At 44.4% G+C, this 14,842-nt stretch overlaps 2 protein-coding genes across 4 annotated transcripts in view; one reads left to right on the forward strand and one right to left on the reverse strand.

Annotated features, from left to right (window-relative positions):
* Window positions 1-294: 294 nt before the first annotated feature.
* On the reverse strand, window positions 295-2,903 carry trim13 (tripartite motif containing 13). 3 transcript variants are annotated; one of them, XM_084310170.1, is made up of 2 exons: window positions 2,806-2,903; window positions 295-1,861 (listed from the first exon to the last, which is right to left on the reverse strand). In XM_084310170.1, the coding sequence occupies exons 1-2, from the start codon at window positions 2,842-2,844 to the stop codon at window positions 653-655; spliced, it is 1,248 nt and encodes a 415-aa protein (XP_084166296.1). In that variant the 5' UTR covers window positions 2,845-2,903; the 3' UTR covers window positions 295-652. The 3 variants fall into 3 exon arrangements, with proteins under 3 accessions (XP_084166296.1, XP_084166297.1, XP_084166298.1); XM_084310171.1 differs by lacking the exon at window positions 2,806-2,903 and adding an exon at window positions 2,665-2,786; XM_084310172.1 differs by lacking the exon at window positions 2,806-2,903 and adding an exon at window positions 2,269-2,773.
* Window positions 2,904-5,152: 2,249 nt separating this feature from the next.
* spryd7b (SPRY domain containing 7b) overlaps window positions 5,153-14,842 on the forward strand; it is a 33,545-nt gene continuing 23,855 nt past the window's right edge. Inside the window, exons 1-3 of the mRNA XM_084309636.1 lie at window positions 5,153-5,286; window positions 5,990-6,106; window positions 8,181-8,347. Coding sequence (XP_084165762.1) covers window positions 5,181-5,286; window positions 5,990-6,106; window positions 8,181-8,347 — 390 coding nt within the window. The 5' untranslated portion in view covers window positions 5,153-5,180. The remainder of the gene's footprint in view (window positions 5,287-5,989; window positions 6,107-8,180; window positions 8,348-14,842) is intronic.

A 14,842-nucleotide genomic window follows, 5' to 3' on the forward strand; every position in this document is an offset into this window, starting at 1 on the left:
AAAGAGCAAGTTAATGGATGTTGATTACTGTAGTGTGGGCTCTAATCAATTCATTCATTTGACCCAACGCGGAAGTGCAGTGGTCTAATAGCCATCATTTCGCTCGCAGTTATGCAACGATCGTTTGGTTATCAAGGTTCCCGCACTACAGGAGTGATGATGACGCCATATCACCTGGCTATAAGACTTCATTCGAGATGTACAGGTGTGTGGCGGGTTGCACAACTATAAGACCACCTAGTGCCATTTACGGAAAAAGTAAACAAACGGCATGACATTGACATACATTTGTGAGGTTTTATTTGGTCAGAAAGAAAAGACATTGTAAATAAAGTGTCAGTAAAATAATGTGGAAATCATTTAAGACACAAATGGAAACAAAAGATTACAGGAGCGGGACCAGCATTTGCATAAACAATCTGACTTAATTAACCAGCATTAATCTGTGGCTTTATAAAATGGATGGATCTCATGTACAAAACATCAACATGGCAAAAGTGGTTAATTACTCTTAATGCATTCTGACATTATGCCTATCATTCAATTGTTATTGGGCTGACCCGCTGACGGTGGAAAGTTATAGGCTGTAGTAGGGCAAGGCAGGCCTACAAAGTAAGTCATGATTGAAGAGTAATTGGCAGAGAGCCGATCATTAATAAAACAACTTACAGCTGCCAATAAAATCGACAGTAGTATCGATCAGATTCAGGATACAATTCCGACACGCGTTGATCGCAACCGTGTGGTCGGGCAGTTGGCCCCCCCAATGCAGCACGGCGTCGCAGACTGCAGCCCGGGTGTCCGAATGCAGGAGCAGCAGGGCAACCGGGACCGGGAGTAACAGGCTCACTAACAGGACTCTCACCAGCACCCTCAGCCGCGAGGTCGGTGCTGCTGCGCGGTGCGACCTCGTGACACGATGATGAGGCACTGAGATAGTGTCCACCTCTCGGAGTCTGAGCGAATCCCACATTTTTACATCGAAATCATCGTGCACCAGGCAACCGTCCACCAAATCTGTCCAGTAGGAGGGAAGCGGCGTTTCCCGGACGAGCAGCAGCTTCTCCCTGAACGTCTGCATCTGCTGCAGGAAGCGGAGCGGGTCTCGGGACGCCTCGGAGACATCGTGACTCCTGAACGACGCGGCCATGCCGAGCGCCTGTCTCTGCTCCTCCAGCGCGGCGCTCAGCGTGTCCATCTCGGGGTCGTAGACTTTCATCGCCGCCAATTTCGAGATCTCGAAATCAGAAAGAATCTCGTTCTTTTTGTGCTCGAGAGTCCTAATGAGCTTGTCGAAATAGTCGGCGACTTTCTCCGCGTTCCTAGAGGCCGACTGGAGCGCCTTTTTCTTCCTAGTCTCTAGTGTCTCCAGGCAGGAGAGGAGCTCCGCGCTGTGCCGGTTGGTCTCCATCCCCCGGAACAGCTCTTCGAACGCCGCTCTCTCTTGCTCGTACGCGTCCTCCAAGGCACAGAAGCGGTGGTCCTTATGGTCACCGGTTGTCGCGCAAAATCCGCATATGAGTTTTAAGTCTGTGGCACAAAATATATTAAGCGGCTGCGCGCCGTGCTGTTTACAAAGTGACATTCTCGGCAACACTTTGATTTGGTTATACTTCTCTACTATCGCGCAAAGGGAATAGTTAACCTGCAGGCTATTCGCGCCGTTATGGTGGGTTTCTTTCCGGCAGTTCGGGCATTTGAACGGCGGTCTCCAAGATGGACCTCGGTTCCCTCCTTCCACGAGTCCCTCCAAACATTTCCTACAGAAGCTATGGGAGCAAGGCAGGACCCGGGGGTCCTCGAAGAGCCCGCAGCAGATCGGGCACGTCAGGTCCTCTTCCAGAAGCTCCATTGTTGTACCCTGCAGCGAAACACATTATGAAATGAATGAATGAAAACTTTATTTAACAGATTGCAGAATGGGTACAATACAATACGGCTGAATACACACAATTGTTAAGGGGATGCAGACCAGAGAAAGAAGTTTGTCTTGTTTACATCAGGGTCCCCCATTTTCAATTCAGTGACATTTATGACATACACAACATGCATGCCATTTATGGCATAGGGACATACATGACATACAGGTATTTAGTACTGTTACATTTGTGATATATACGATATGCAAATATACAGTACTGTTACCCATATATCCTGACAGAGTACATATGATTGGGAGGGGACTGTACATTAGGAGGTTGAAACTTGGACATTAATTGTAAAACAAATAAATGGCAATTCAATACAATATCTCAACCTAATACGTACCCCCACACTCACGCGGTGCTACCTCATTTTGGTAATATATATTAGCAAAGACATGCAGCAGCGCAAAGGATACAAATTAACCTTTCGTTCCCGAAGTCGAGCCGCGTCCTCGAAATGAAAATATCGCGAGAAATGACCCGTTTTCATCCTACTTTCTGACGTCCGTCTCATTAACTCGTCGTTTTACGAAACCGTGGTCATCTAGCAACACTACTTCTAAAATACATTAGTGTTGGTATAAGTAACTTAATATAATAACCCCCTCGATTCGGACTTCGAACTATTATTTACTCACAACATGTCACCAGCTGTCACAGCGATAATAGCAAGGGAGCTAGCTAGCTACGTGGGGGAATTGTCGCTAGATCAAACATAATGATATAACTGATAAATTACCGACTAATTGAGTTCGCACGAGAGTTGGTCCTGTTGGCAACAAGGTACCGGGGGAGAAGGCTGTGCCTGCTGCTGCTGTGACAGATTTCGCGAGCGCATAGTAACATGATGCAACTACTGGACCAAACAAAAACCACTCACCACCAGCTGCTGAGACGCCCCACAATGCAACGCGGTCATGGCGCGCGTGTTGCTGTGCAGACTTCGCCCTTTCCGGGAAAAAAAAGAAAGATGAACCCTTTCACTGCCACACGACAGAAGGTTAACCCTTTACTATCACACAACCGACGGTCTCAAAGGGTTAACCTTCTGTGTGTTGTTGCAGTGAAAGGGTTAACCGTTTTGGTAGTGCGGCAGCGAAAGGGTTAACCTTCTGTGTGTTGTCGCAGTGAAAGGGTTAACAGTTTTGGTAGTGCAGCAGTGAAAGGGTTAACCTTCTGTGTGTTGCCGCAGTGAAAGGGTTGACCATTTTGTTTAGTGCGGCAGTGAAAGGGTTAACCGTGTTGGTAGTGCAAACGGTTAACCCTTTCACTGCCGCACTTAAACGAACCGATTAACCGTTTCAGTGCCACGGTAAAACGATGATGATGGTGGGGAAACGTTTCACCCCCTGGTTTCATGTCGCATGGTAAAAAGCACCGGGTGATATCTCGCACAATGAAGACGAATGTCGTGCAAAGCATGGAGGCTTTTTATACCACGCGACGTAAAACCAGGGATGAAAAGTTTCCCACCATCTTTTACCACAATGTTTATGAAGTTCTAGATGGGGTGGGGGGGTACTTCTTCTTTCCTTCCACAAATCATGTTAAACCCAGATTCGGCTCAAACAAGGGACTAAACACGTTTCGCAATTATGCCACATCAATGTGGAACGCCCTACCCAAAGCTGTAAAGGACTACCCACTTTCAAAAATACTCTCAAAGAACACCTACGGGAGACTGCAATTCGAAACTGGCCCGTACAAATGTCCTAACCCAGTTGTACAGTAAATGACCAAGTATGGCTTTGTCAGTGTTCCAATGTACAGTGTCCCCCTACCCAACCCCCCCCCCCCCCCCCATGTACAGTCCCCCACCCAACCCCACCCCACCTACCCAACCTCCTCCAATGTACAGTTTCTACGTCAAATGTATATACACTCTTTTCTGGACACTTTTTGTATCACAAACAGTACTGTATTTGCAAATCTGGTATGTCATAAATGTATAGATGTAGCAGTAGCCTACTGTCTATCTGTATGTCGTGTGTGTCATATATGTTATGATGAATTGAAAATGGGGGACCCTGATGTAAACAAGATGAAAGTCTTTCTCTGGTCTGCATCTCCTTAACAATTGTATGTATTGAGCTGTACTGTACTGTACCCATTCTGCAATCTGTTAATACACTTTTCAATCAATCAATCAATCCTCCTTTACTCCTAGCAGTTGACGTTTTCAGTGTAACCAGGCTAAAAAACTGAGGATCCCTGTAAGTTTAATGGGGAGAAGGGCTGTTGCTATGCAAAACATTACAGTGTGACGTGAGAGACTGTCGACGAGATTTTAATGTACCAGTTTCAGTTTGGCAGCAACGCCTCTTTACATCGCCAACATTCATCTATTTGGACCCACTGTGACTGATATGATTGATTGAAAACTTTATTAACAGATTTCAGAGTGGGTACAGTAGTACAGCTCAATACACACAATTGTTAATGGGATGCAGACCAGATAAATACTTTCGTCTTGTTTACATCAGGGTCCCCCATTTTCAATTCATAATGACATGACATACAGATAGACAGTACAGTAGCCTACTGCTACTACTGCTACATCTATACATTTATGACATACCAGATTTACAAATACAGTACTGTTTGTGATACAAAAAGATCATGCGTGGCTATACCTAAAGTAAACAGCTTTGGTGCAAGGTTAATAAATCCACGGATCTAACGTTAATCCAACGGGAAATATGTATTACAAATAATAAAACATCGATACGATCAGCTTGGCTTCATCACGGTTTAGCCATCTCGTGAACGAATCTTCGCGCTCGTTGTGATGTAGTAGTAGCCTAGCTACAGCAGATCAGATCCATCTCCTTGTCGGATTATGTAACGTTACACATCGATAACCAATAGTTACAAATGTCACGTGTTGTAGAGCAATGTTGACCTTGGTTTTCTTCCCTTGTTTCCATGCCATCAGGAGCAACTGCGTCATCTTTGCGCGCATTGTGATTGGATGCATTGAGTAGGGTATATCTGTAGAGCCGCAAGCCCAACGTCTGGGCGGGGCTTCGGGGCTAGAGTACAATCCCCGAAGCCCCGCCCAGACGTTGGGCTTGCAGCTCTGCAGATATCCCCTATTGGATGCATTGGCTAGAACGGCTTTTTCGCTTCCACGTCAACCGCGGGGCGTCGCTGTTTTTGAGGGGCGCGTTTTCTTTTCGCATCTGCTCTCGTTGACTCGCACTGGATGGATGTCCGTGTTTCCGGGTGTGTTTTTTTCCTTTCAGTGCAAGAATCATGGCTGCGTTGTTTACGTGTTGTCTAGGCTGCTGCGGAGACGGGGGAACGGGGCATATCCCCCTCAAAGAAATGCCCACCGTTCAGTTAGATACACACCACATGGGTAAGTTTCTTCTTGTCAGTCTTAACACGACGTTACTTCTGCGCGAGTGGAGCTAGTGCTACTAACGTGTTCCACTGGTAGCTAACAGTTACCTACTGGTTGCCACCATCACCAGCTGACGCCGAAATGTAAATGGCAATCTCTTGAGAGGCACACAGCAGACGAGAAAGTCAAATATGTAAATTAACAATTTGTTTAGTCGGTTTCAAGTAACCACATCGACCATATTGGAGCTCCCCTACCTCTCCACTTTCTATAAACCAAGAACATACATACGATCTAAAATGGTTAGGCTTGGCCTTTGTTAGCCTTGGTTTCAGTTCTCTGTATTTTCATTGTGATTGATTGATTGAATTGATTGAAAACTGTAACAGATTGCAGAATGGGTACAGTACAGCTCAATACATACAATTGTTAAGGGGATGCAGACCAGAGAAAGACTTTCGTCTTGTTTACATCAGAGTCCCCCATTTTTAATTCATCATGGGTGGGGGGTTGGGTGAACCATTAGTGGTGAGGTGAACTATTAACGTTACAAGGGACATGCTTGAGTGTGATACAAATCCCACTAGACGTGCACTTTCTTGATCAATCAGATAAAGCTGTGTTAGACATCGGTTAGTATTGCAAAACGGAAATATAGACAACGCGCATATTATGTTGGTTTTGGTGGATGTGTCTGATTCTGTTCGCTCTCATTTAGGCACAGATGTTGTCATTGTGAAGAGCGGCAGGAGGATATGTGGCACAGGGGGCTGCCTCGCCAACGCTCCGCTACATCAGAACAAGAGCTACTTTGAGTTCAAGATTCAGTCCACTGGTAAGACCCAGCTCTATTTACTACCTGTGTCCTTCCCTCAGACTGTCCTCCCCTCATGCATGTTTAGTAGGACCATTTGAAAGTGTGTGAGCAGCTGCGAGCAAACTTAGGCTGTAGGAATGTCCCGATACTGTGCTCATGTACTCGTAAAACCACACCGATACTACTACTCAATGCCATGTTTGTTCAGGAAAACGCAATGTAATTTCAAATACATGTATTTACATTATTTAAACTTAAAATGTTGGCAACAGCGTCATGTTGTATTATTTAATTTGTTAGTGAGGAACATCTGATGAAAATAAAACATGTTTTCAAAGTCATTGTTTAAACTGTAATGGTAGCCTATTCATATCAGTACTCTGTATCGGCAAGTATCCAAATATAAGTACTTGTGTGGGGGGAAAAAGGTGGTATCGGCCCGGGACATCCCTACTTATCCTACCCAACAGTACCCTTTTCCGGTACATAACTCTACAAATGTAGTTGTAAAAAAGTCTAAACTTCTCAATTTCAACATAATTTATTTGGTTATTTATTGTTTTTTATTTATTGTCGTAACTCACTACACAAAATAAATTACATGATCATGTATTATGTTTTTAAACGTTTAAATATCAACATTATCTGGCCATCCTCAGTAAATAATATCAAACTCCTCTGGTCTTTCCAAAGACCCAAGAGATGGGACAGTAATATCTATATTTGTGGAAAAGGCTTCCTCTTGTCTAGCATACTTCATCCACAGCTTCCTCTCTAACAGACAACATAAGGTCAAAATCAACAACATCCCATCCCACCCTCTATATCTCAGTACAGGACCCCCCCCAAGGCTGTGTCCTTTCACCCTGGCTTTTCTCCTTATACACCAACCTGCTCATATCCCTCCACAACTCTGTCAAAATCTACAAATATGCAGACAACACAACCATCATAGGCCTCATCACAGACCACAATGAAACAGAATACCATACACAGATCAACCATACAGTCACCTGGTGCACAGACAATAACCTCCTCCTCAACTCATCTAAAACCCAAGAACTCATCATCGACTTCAGACGCCAGCCAAAACCCCTGTATTCATCAAACAAATTCCACCAGCCTGGCTGGGTGGTCATTAAAGAATATAATCGAATCTAATATTACACAACTAAACATGCAAAGGTACTGAAATTTGCTACTGATTGATCTAACGTGAATCTGTAATCGGTAGTACCAATGTAATTCGGTCGGTACCCTTAAAAGTACTGAGTTCGGTACTCAACCCTGGTGGTAGGCCTTCCGAAGCTTCAGGTGTCATCTAGGGCTGCAACCATTAGTCGACATAATCGACGACGTCGGTCATAAAAACTTGTTGACAACACCTTTTCTATATATATTTTTTTGCACTACCTATCTTTGTGAAAGTGGCTTCTCAGCTCTGGTCCAGCTGAAGACAAAGCAGAGGAACAGATTGGACATTGAGCATGACCTCAGAGTTGCTTTGTCTACCATCACCCCAGACTTTGAGACTCTTGTCAGGAGCAAACAACATCCCCAGTTATCCCATTAGTTCCCTGGGATGTTAAGCTAAGAAGTCTGCTAAGAAGGATATATTATTTATTATTATTATTATTTTATTTCATTGTGTTTTTAGCCCTAGTTGCACTTTTGTTGCAACCCCAGTTATCCCATTAGTTCCCCCAAATGTACTGTCGGTCTGTTATGTTAAGCTAAGAAGTCTGCTAAGAGCCCGGAAAAGGAGCCGCGCCCACAGGAAGCAGAGATGGAGGGTGTGACAGAAATAATCGTTAGATTAGTCGACTACCAAAATAATCGTTAGTTGCAGCCCTAGTCATCACAGAGCGGTGCTTGTTTGGTCAAAGTCAAGCTGGGATGTGTTTTGGTTGTGTGCAGTAGTGGTTGTATTTACACAAATTCTTGCCACCCATTAGGGTGATGGTAGGTCACCAAGCGGGCCAGTCCGCCCGCCCCACTAAAGCAATGGGGAAACACTGTAAGTCAGACAAAGGGTTTGGGGCCTTCCTTCCTTACCAATGAATACTGTATTATTTATGTGCTTTGTGTCTAGGTGTGTGGGGCATAGGTGTGGCCACTCAAAAAGTGAATCTTAATCAAGTACCTATGGGAAGAGACATAAACAGCCTAGTCCTGAGGCACGACGGGTCGGTGTACCACAATAATGAGGAGAAGAACCGTCTACCTGCAAACAGCCTTCCCCAAGAAGGGGATATTGTGGTGAGTACAGGGTTTCTGACAGCCAGTTCATTGTAGAACACTAACATTAAGAACCAAACAAACTGTTGGCCAGTCATTTACATTTAGTCATTTAGCTGACGCTTTTATCCAAAGCGACTTACAAGTTCTGTACGACAAGTCATCAGGAAGGGCACAACTCTACCAGCTGAGTGAGTAACAATGTTCATCAAAGTGAGTGCTACAGTGTAGGTTAGTTTATTAGGACAAGTGCATGACAGTAAGGTTAGTTAGGGTTAGATTTTTATAAATTTTTTATTTCAGATAATGATTGAAGAAGTGCGTCTTTAGTCGATGGCGAAAGATTGGACGGGTTTCGGCTGTCCTAACTGCGGTGGGTAGTTCATTCCACCATTGTGGGGCAAGGACTGAGAAAAGGCAGGTTCTCCTTGATGACCCTCCCGGAGCTCGGATAGGAGTGGGTCTGAGACGGCCAGAAGATGCAGAGCGTAGGGGTCTTGAGGGTGTGTAGTTAGAGACCATTGACCGGAGGTAGGCGGGATCGGTTCCCTTTGCCACATGGTATGCCAGGTCGAGGGCCTTGAAGCGGATTCGTGCAGCCGACCTTTCCATCACAGTCGAGAATGCAGCTGTGCCAGCGTCCCCGACCGCCAAGAACCTTGGTGTTGTCCTCGACGACCGGTTGAACTTCTCCACTCACATCGCAGCAACAACCAGAACCTGCATATTCCTCCTGAGCAACATCAGAAGGATCCACCCCTTACTGACAAAAGAAGCCACCCAACTCCTCATCCAATCAACAGCCATCTCCCGCCTCGACTACTGCAACGCACTGCTTGCTGGTCTTCCGGCCACTGCCACCAAGCCTCTTCAGCTCATTCAGAACACAGCGGCCCGCCTGATCTCAAACCTACTCAAGGGACACCAACAAGCTCAACAAGCTGGTGAGGAAGGCTAGCTCCGTGGTGGGAGTCGAGCTACCTAGACTTGAGGTGATGGTAGAGAGGGGGATGATAAGGAAGCTGGATGCCATCATGGAGAACCCCTACCACCCCCTCTACGACGAGCTAGTCAAGATGAGAAGCTCGTTCAGCCACAGACTCATTCCCCCCCGACACTCAACTAACCGCCTCGGACAGTCCTTCATACCAGCGGCCATCAGGCTCCACAACAGTGGGCAGCGACTAGCAGCCTCCAGTCTCCACAACAGGGGGCAGCGACAGCGACTGCTACCAGACATTGACCTGGGACTTATAGGAACCCAAGGAGGACAACCTACACTACCTTAGGCTTACTGCACCCTATGTGGATACTGTGATACTGTGAATAATGTATACTTCAGTGGATACCGTGATACTGTGAATAATGTATACTCGGTAGATAGTAAATTATAACACTACCTCATGCATACTGCACCTTATGTGACACTGTGAATAATGTGAATATTCCTCAGCTAGTCAGATAGTAAATTATATTGACCATATTGATCAAATTGTTTACACTGCCTGTGTTGTTTTTTACTACCTGTATACTGTGTTGTTTTACTACCTGGACCCCCCCCATGCTGCTATGATGCCTGAATTTCCCCAAGGGGATCAATAAAGGAATATCTTATCTTATCTTACAAGTCAGCCCATGTCACCCCACTTCTTAGGGACCTGCACTGGCTCCCCATTGCCGCACGAATCCGCTTCAAGGCCCTCGACCTGGCATACTGTCCGGCCAATGTTCTAATAATTAGGGGTGCACCGATGTATCGGTCGGGTATCGGTATCGGCCGATGGAAGTGCCTTGTTGACTGCAATCGGCCTATCGGCCGATAAGCTCGAATGTGCCGATGGCAGTAGCCGATAAATTCAGTCGCGTCCTGCACAACGGCGCCGCCCCCAGTCCCCCACACACACACACAAGCTACTGCATCAAAGTTACTACTAAATATTCAACATTCTCTTTTGAGACTCCGCTTCAGACTCTTATCATTTGGCACTAAAAGCTAAACATTGTCACCGATATGGCTGTCCGCAACATGTCATTAATTGTGTACGCGAGGTGGTCGCTCAGTGACTACGTTAACATGAGCTAGGTTAGCTAGCATGAGCTACCAGGAGATGGAAGACTAACGTTACTGGTGAAAATGTGATTTACGTTGGAATACTCCTTTGCCAACTTGCTGTACTTTGCTTGCATGTCTGCAGCCATTATTGCTGGATTATGAATAGCCCCAACTTTAGCCAAGGTAACGTTATGGCTAAACCTTTAACGTTAGTTAACACTAGCTTTCGGTTAGCTGTTCAATGCTATTAATAACACAACCAAGCGAACCCATCACAGCTCCCCGTCAACACCCCTCTCTCGGGAAGATGGCATTTAAGAAAGTATCTGCTGTTAAAATGACACAAACATTCGTTTTGTGGCATTAACGTTATATAGTTAGTGTTACACGTTCAATAACATCAGCATATTATTTACCCGAAGATAGCAAGTAAGCAAGGCATTACTCCGTTCATAGCTCAGTTCCATTCTGTTGCTCATTCCGTACCCAACTACCCATTCTGCAATCTGTTAAAGGATAACTCCACTATTTTGGGAAATTAGCTTATTTAACATCTTCCCTGGAGTTAGACAAGAAGATGCATAACTTTTTTGTCTCTGTGCGTGCATTTTAGCTTTGGGAATAGATGCTCCGTTAGCATAGCTTAGCTTCATCACTGGAAGTGGGGGAGGACAGTAGCCTTACAGTGCCTTACAGTGTATTGCAAGGTCTGACATTGACCAAACTTGATATGCATGACCTTGGTGGGCTCTAGGTCAACTCCTGAAAAGGGGGTCAATGTCAGACCTTGCAATCAAAAGTTAGGGGCGCACTGAAATTATGGCAAGGGTTATTAGCCCCCTAACTTTTGATTGCAAAGTCTGACATTGACCCCCTTTTCAGGAGTTGACCTAGAGCCCACCAAGGTCATGCATATCAAGTTTGGTCAATGTCAGACCTTGCAATACACTGTAAGGCACTGTAAGGCTACTGTCCTCCCCCACTTCCAGTGATGAAGCTAAGCTATGCTAACGGAGCATCTATTCCCAAAGCTAAAATGCACGCACAGAGACAAAAAAGGTATGTATCTTCTTGTCTAACTCCAGGGAAGATGTTAAATAAGCTAATTTCCCAAAATAGTGGAGTTATCCTTTAATAAAGTTTTCAACCAGACAAATGTATAGAAAGGCTTTGTTTTATTATAACATTTGTTGCAGTAAAATCATTGTGTCTCGTTTGGTCATCTTGTGGAGCGCTGGTCGGCGGGCAGCTAACGTATTAGCTTGTTGTGGTTCTCGCAAGCAGATCAATGGCGGCATGCCCGGAAGTAGAAAATGAATAAACGCTTGCCGATTGGTGGTAAGAACAGCAGGAGGTGGGTGCTAGCGGTGTGACGTAATTGGCCGAATCGACTGTCAATCAAAATGGTTCTATTGCATTGGTTGAGAGCGCTGGTTGAGAGAATAGTATCCATCTGCAGGCCGCCAGACGATACTGGGAGAGGGATAGTGCTACATGGCATGGTGGAATTAATACCATAAACATATTTCTTGATGTTTCCTTTTTTTAAGTAAGTAAAGAGGCCTACAAATACAAACATACACATACAAATATACAGTAGTTTCATTAAAAAAAAATTAAAAAAAATTACAAATACTTATTTTTTGCCACAAATATCGGTATCGGCCGATTGTGTTAGTTGAACAATCGGTATCGGTGGCCAATTTTCATATCGGTGCATCCCTACTAATAATGGTCTCTAACTACTAGGGCTGACCTTCGATAATTTTTTTGGAATTCGAAGCTTCGCGGCCGAGATTCGATTAAAATTCGAATCTTCGAAATTAATTTTTTTATTTTTTTATTTTTTTTTATATGTTGTGGGACTTGTACATCACTTTGTTCAACTTTGTCAGTTCTGTAAAGTTTAAACCTTTTTAAATCTTAGACAAACTAAACACTTTGCTTCCAATATTGTATGCCGTCATTTGAGGCTTTATAAAAGCAGCACAATGAACACAAATCTGTCGGTGCAGAGTCCGACCTCATCATAAATAACAAACAGCATTGCTTGTTGTAATTAACACTTTGATCGCCAGGGTTAAATTCATAATTTACCATCCCTCGCCAGCCCTATTTAACATGGAGACATTCCCCTTCTTTGCAGGGCTATAACTTTTTAAATTGTATTGCTAAATTGACATTACTATGGCCCATTCAACGTCCTATATCTATTGTTCAGGGTGTAGCAACGTTATACTTTTTCATTCACATATTCATACTAAAATACGGTCTAAAGTATAAGTATGTTTTTATCGTTTCTGCAGCTTTCTCCAGAACTAGATTTATAGCCCCAAATGCATTATATTGATGATGAAATACAGTTTGATAGGAATCTGTGCGAGATAAAAAATGTCAACTGGACGTGCTTCTAGGAGTTACTAAGTATGATCTGATGTTGACCGGATGGGCGGGGGGTCGTTTATAATTCCGTGGCCAACGTTATATCATTCATCTAGTGTGGGTGATATGATCATTAGAGCAGTTGGTATCGAACACGTTGAAAAATAACGCTGGATCTTACCGTATCTTCCTCGCGCCGTTGGACGATGAGCGTGGAACTGAAATATTCCTATTATGGGATGTAGAAATATCCGATCTATTTCCAGGTTGTATAATAGTATATACGTCCACATCATGTTGTTTATCGAGTTATTTGCAACCGATCGATGTCCAGTGTGTCAAGATGGAGTCCCGCTAACGATGGCGAGTGCCTGGACGAAATATGGGTGAGCACCACTTCATCCGCATCACTTCCTGTTTGGGCGATCGGCCACCAGATGGCGCTCTTGAACCGTTGGAGAGTTGAGAGGGGCTCAACAGTACATATCATGTCTCCGGGGGAGAAATATGATTTCGATCACAGATTTTTGAAATATTGATATCAAAGACGCTGTCCAGCGTCTTCGGCAGAATGAGCATGGCGGCGAAAGACGCTGCCCAGCGGTTTTGGCGATTAAAGTGTTAACAAAGAGAGGCAGAGTTGATTTTGCAAAACTAAATATTTTTTTATTTTTTTTATTACATAATCGAATTTTATTTTCATATTCGAATCCCATGCCCATCGAACGAAGCTTCGAAGCATTTAAGACAGCCCTACTAACTACACACCCTCAAGACCCCTTACGCTCTGCATCTTCTGGCCGTCTCCCACTCCCACTCCTATGCGAGGTCCGGGAGGAGAAGCCGCCTATTCTCAGTCCTTGCCCCACAATGGTGAAACGAACTGCCCACCACAGTTAGGACAACCGAAACCCATCCAATCTTTCACCGTAGACTAAAGACGCACTTCTTCAACCATTATCTGAATTCTTTTTTTTATTCTAACCCTAACGAACCTTACTGTCAATGCACTTGTCCTAATATACTAACCTACACTGTACAGTGTTTCCCCTGAAAAGAAATTCAACAGCTGTGCTGTACTGCGCGCACGCTGCCGGAATCCATATTAGCGCACGCTGCTGGAGAAATAACTTAAAACTACCTTAGAATTGTTTGAGATAGGTTATTCATGTGCGTGTGAATTTGCTAGGATGTTTTTGGTGTGTCCGCTGAGACTAGAAGTGCTCTGGAGGCCCAGGTAGCTGCATATTTGTACACTGCAAAAAATTATTCACTTATCAAGTGAAAATATCTTGTATTTGGTACAATACAGATTTGTGGCAAGTCAAATAACAAATCTGATTACAAATTACTAGGGCTGAACACGACTCGTTGAATAGTCGACTAATCAATCGAAAGTAGCCGTAGTCGACTGCCAACCTCTTAGTCGAATGCACACACAAAAAAATATGTATATATTTATATATTTTTTTGTCACTCTTTCCAAAAGCAAATGGCGCGCATACCAGCGAGGCTAACTGCCTAAGAAAATGGGCACAGGCACTGAAAGAGGATTTCACCTGTCCAATGAACACACTAGACAAATATCAAGATGTATCCATCTGGTGGACCAATTGCATGCTTTCGCAGAGGACAAGAAGCCTTCAGTCGACTCCTTCAGACATTAACACATTCAGCGCCAATCACGACTATAGTCGGGTTATCTTGTCAGCGGTTGAGCGCCAGAACCCCCCGAAAACCAGAGTATACTCTGGGTTTCATTCTTTTTTCTTTTACTTGATTTTAATATTCTATACAGTCTCACGGACCTCGGTGTATCATTGGGACTCATTCTGAGACCTCAAGATTGCAATGCTGGCCGAATCCTGCTAGGTGGCAGTATCGCCTACCCTAACACTGTGTTACATTTTATATTGTCCAGGCGGAGAATGGGACCCGGGCAAGTGAAATGCTTCATTCGAGCCACTTGGAACGCGTCCAGCACACTTGAGACTAAAGTGACTATAGTTTGTCCCATTTCATGTCAGGGACCCGATGGACATCAAGTGGACATTTAGTTAGATGGACATCAAAGCGTCAGC

Source organism: Notolepis coatsorum, assembly GCF_963971535.1.
Source record: "Notolepis coatsorum genome assembly, chromosome: 3".
NCBI classification, from domain to species: Eukaryota; Metazoa; Chordata; class Actinopteri; order Aulopiformes; family Paralepididae; genus Notolepis; species Notolepis coatsorum.

What these genes read in the sequence shown, in the direction of transcription:
- trim13 (XM_084310170.1), bottom strand. Translation starts at nt 2,844, where the DNA reads ATGACCGCGTTGCATTGTGGGGCGTCTCAGCAGCTGGTG. An exon ending in GGGCGTCTCAGCAGCTGGTG is followed by an intron (nt 1,862 to 2,805) that starts GTGAGTGGTTTT and finishes GTTTCGCTGCAG; the next exon opens with GGTACAACAATGGAGCTTCT.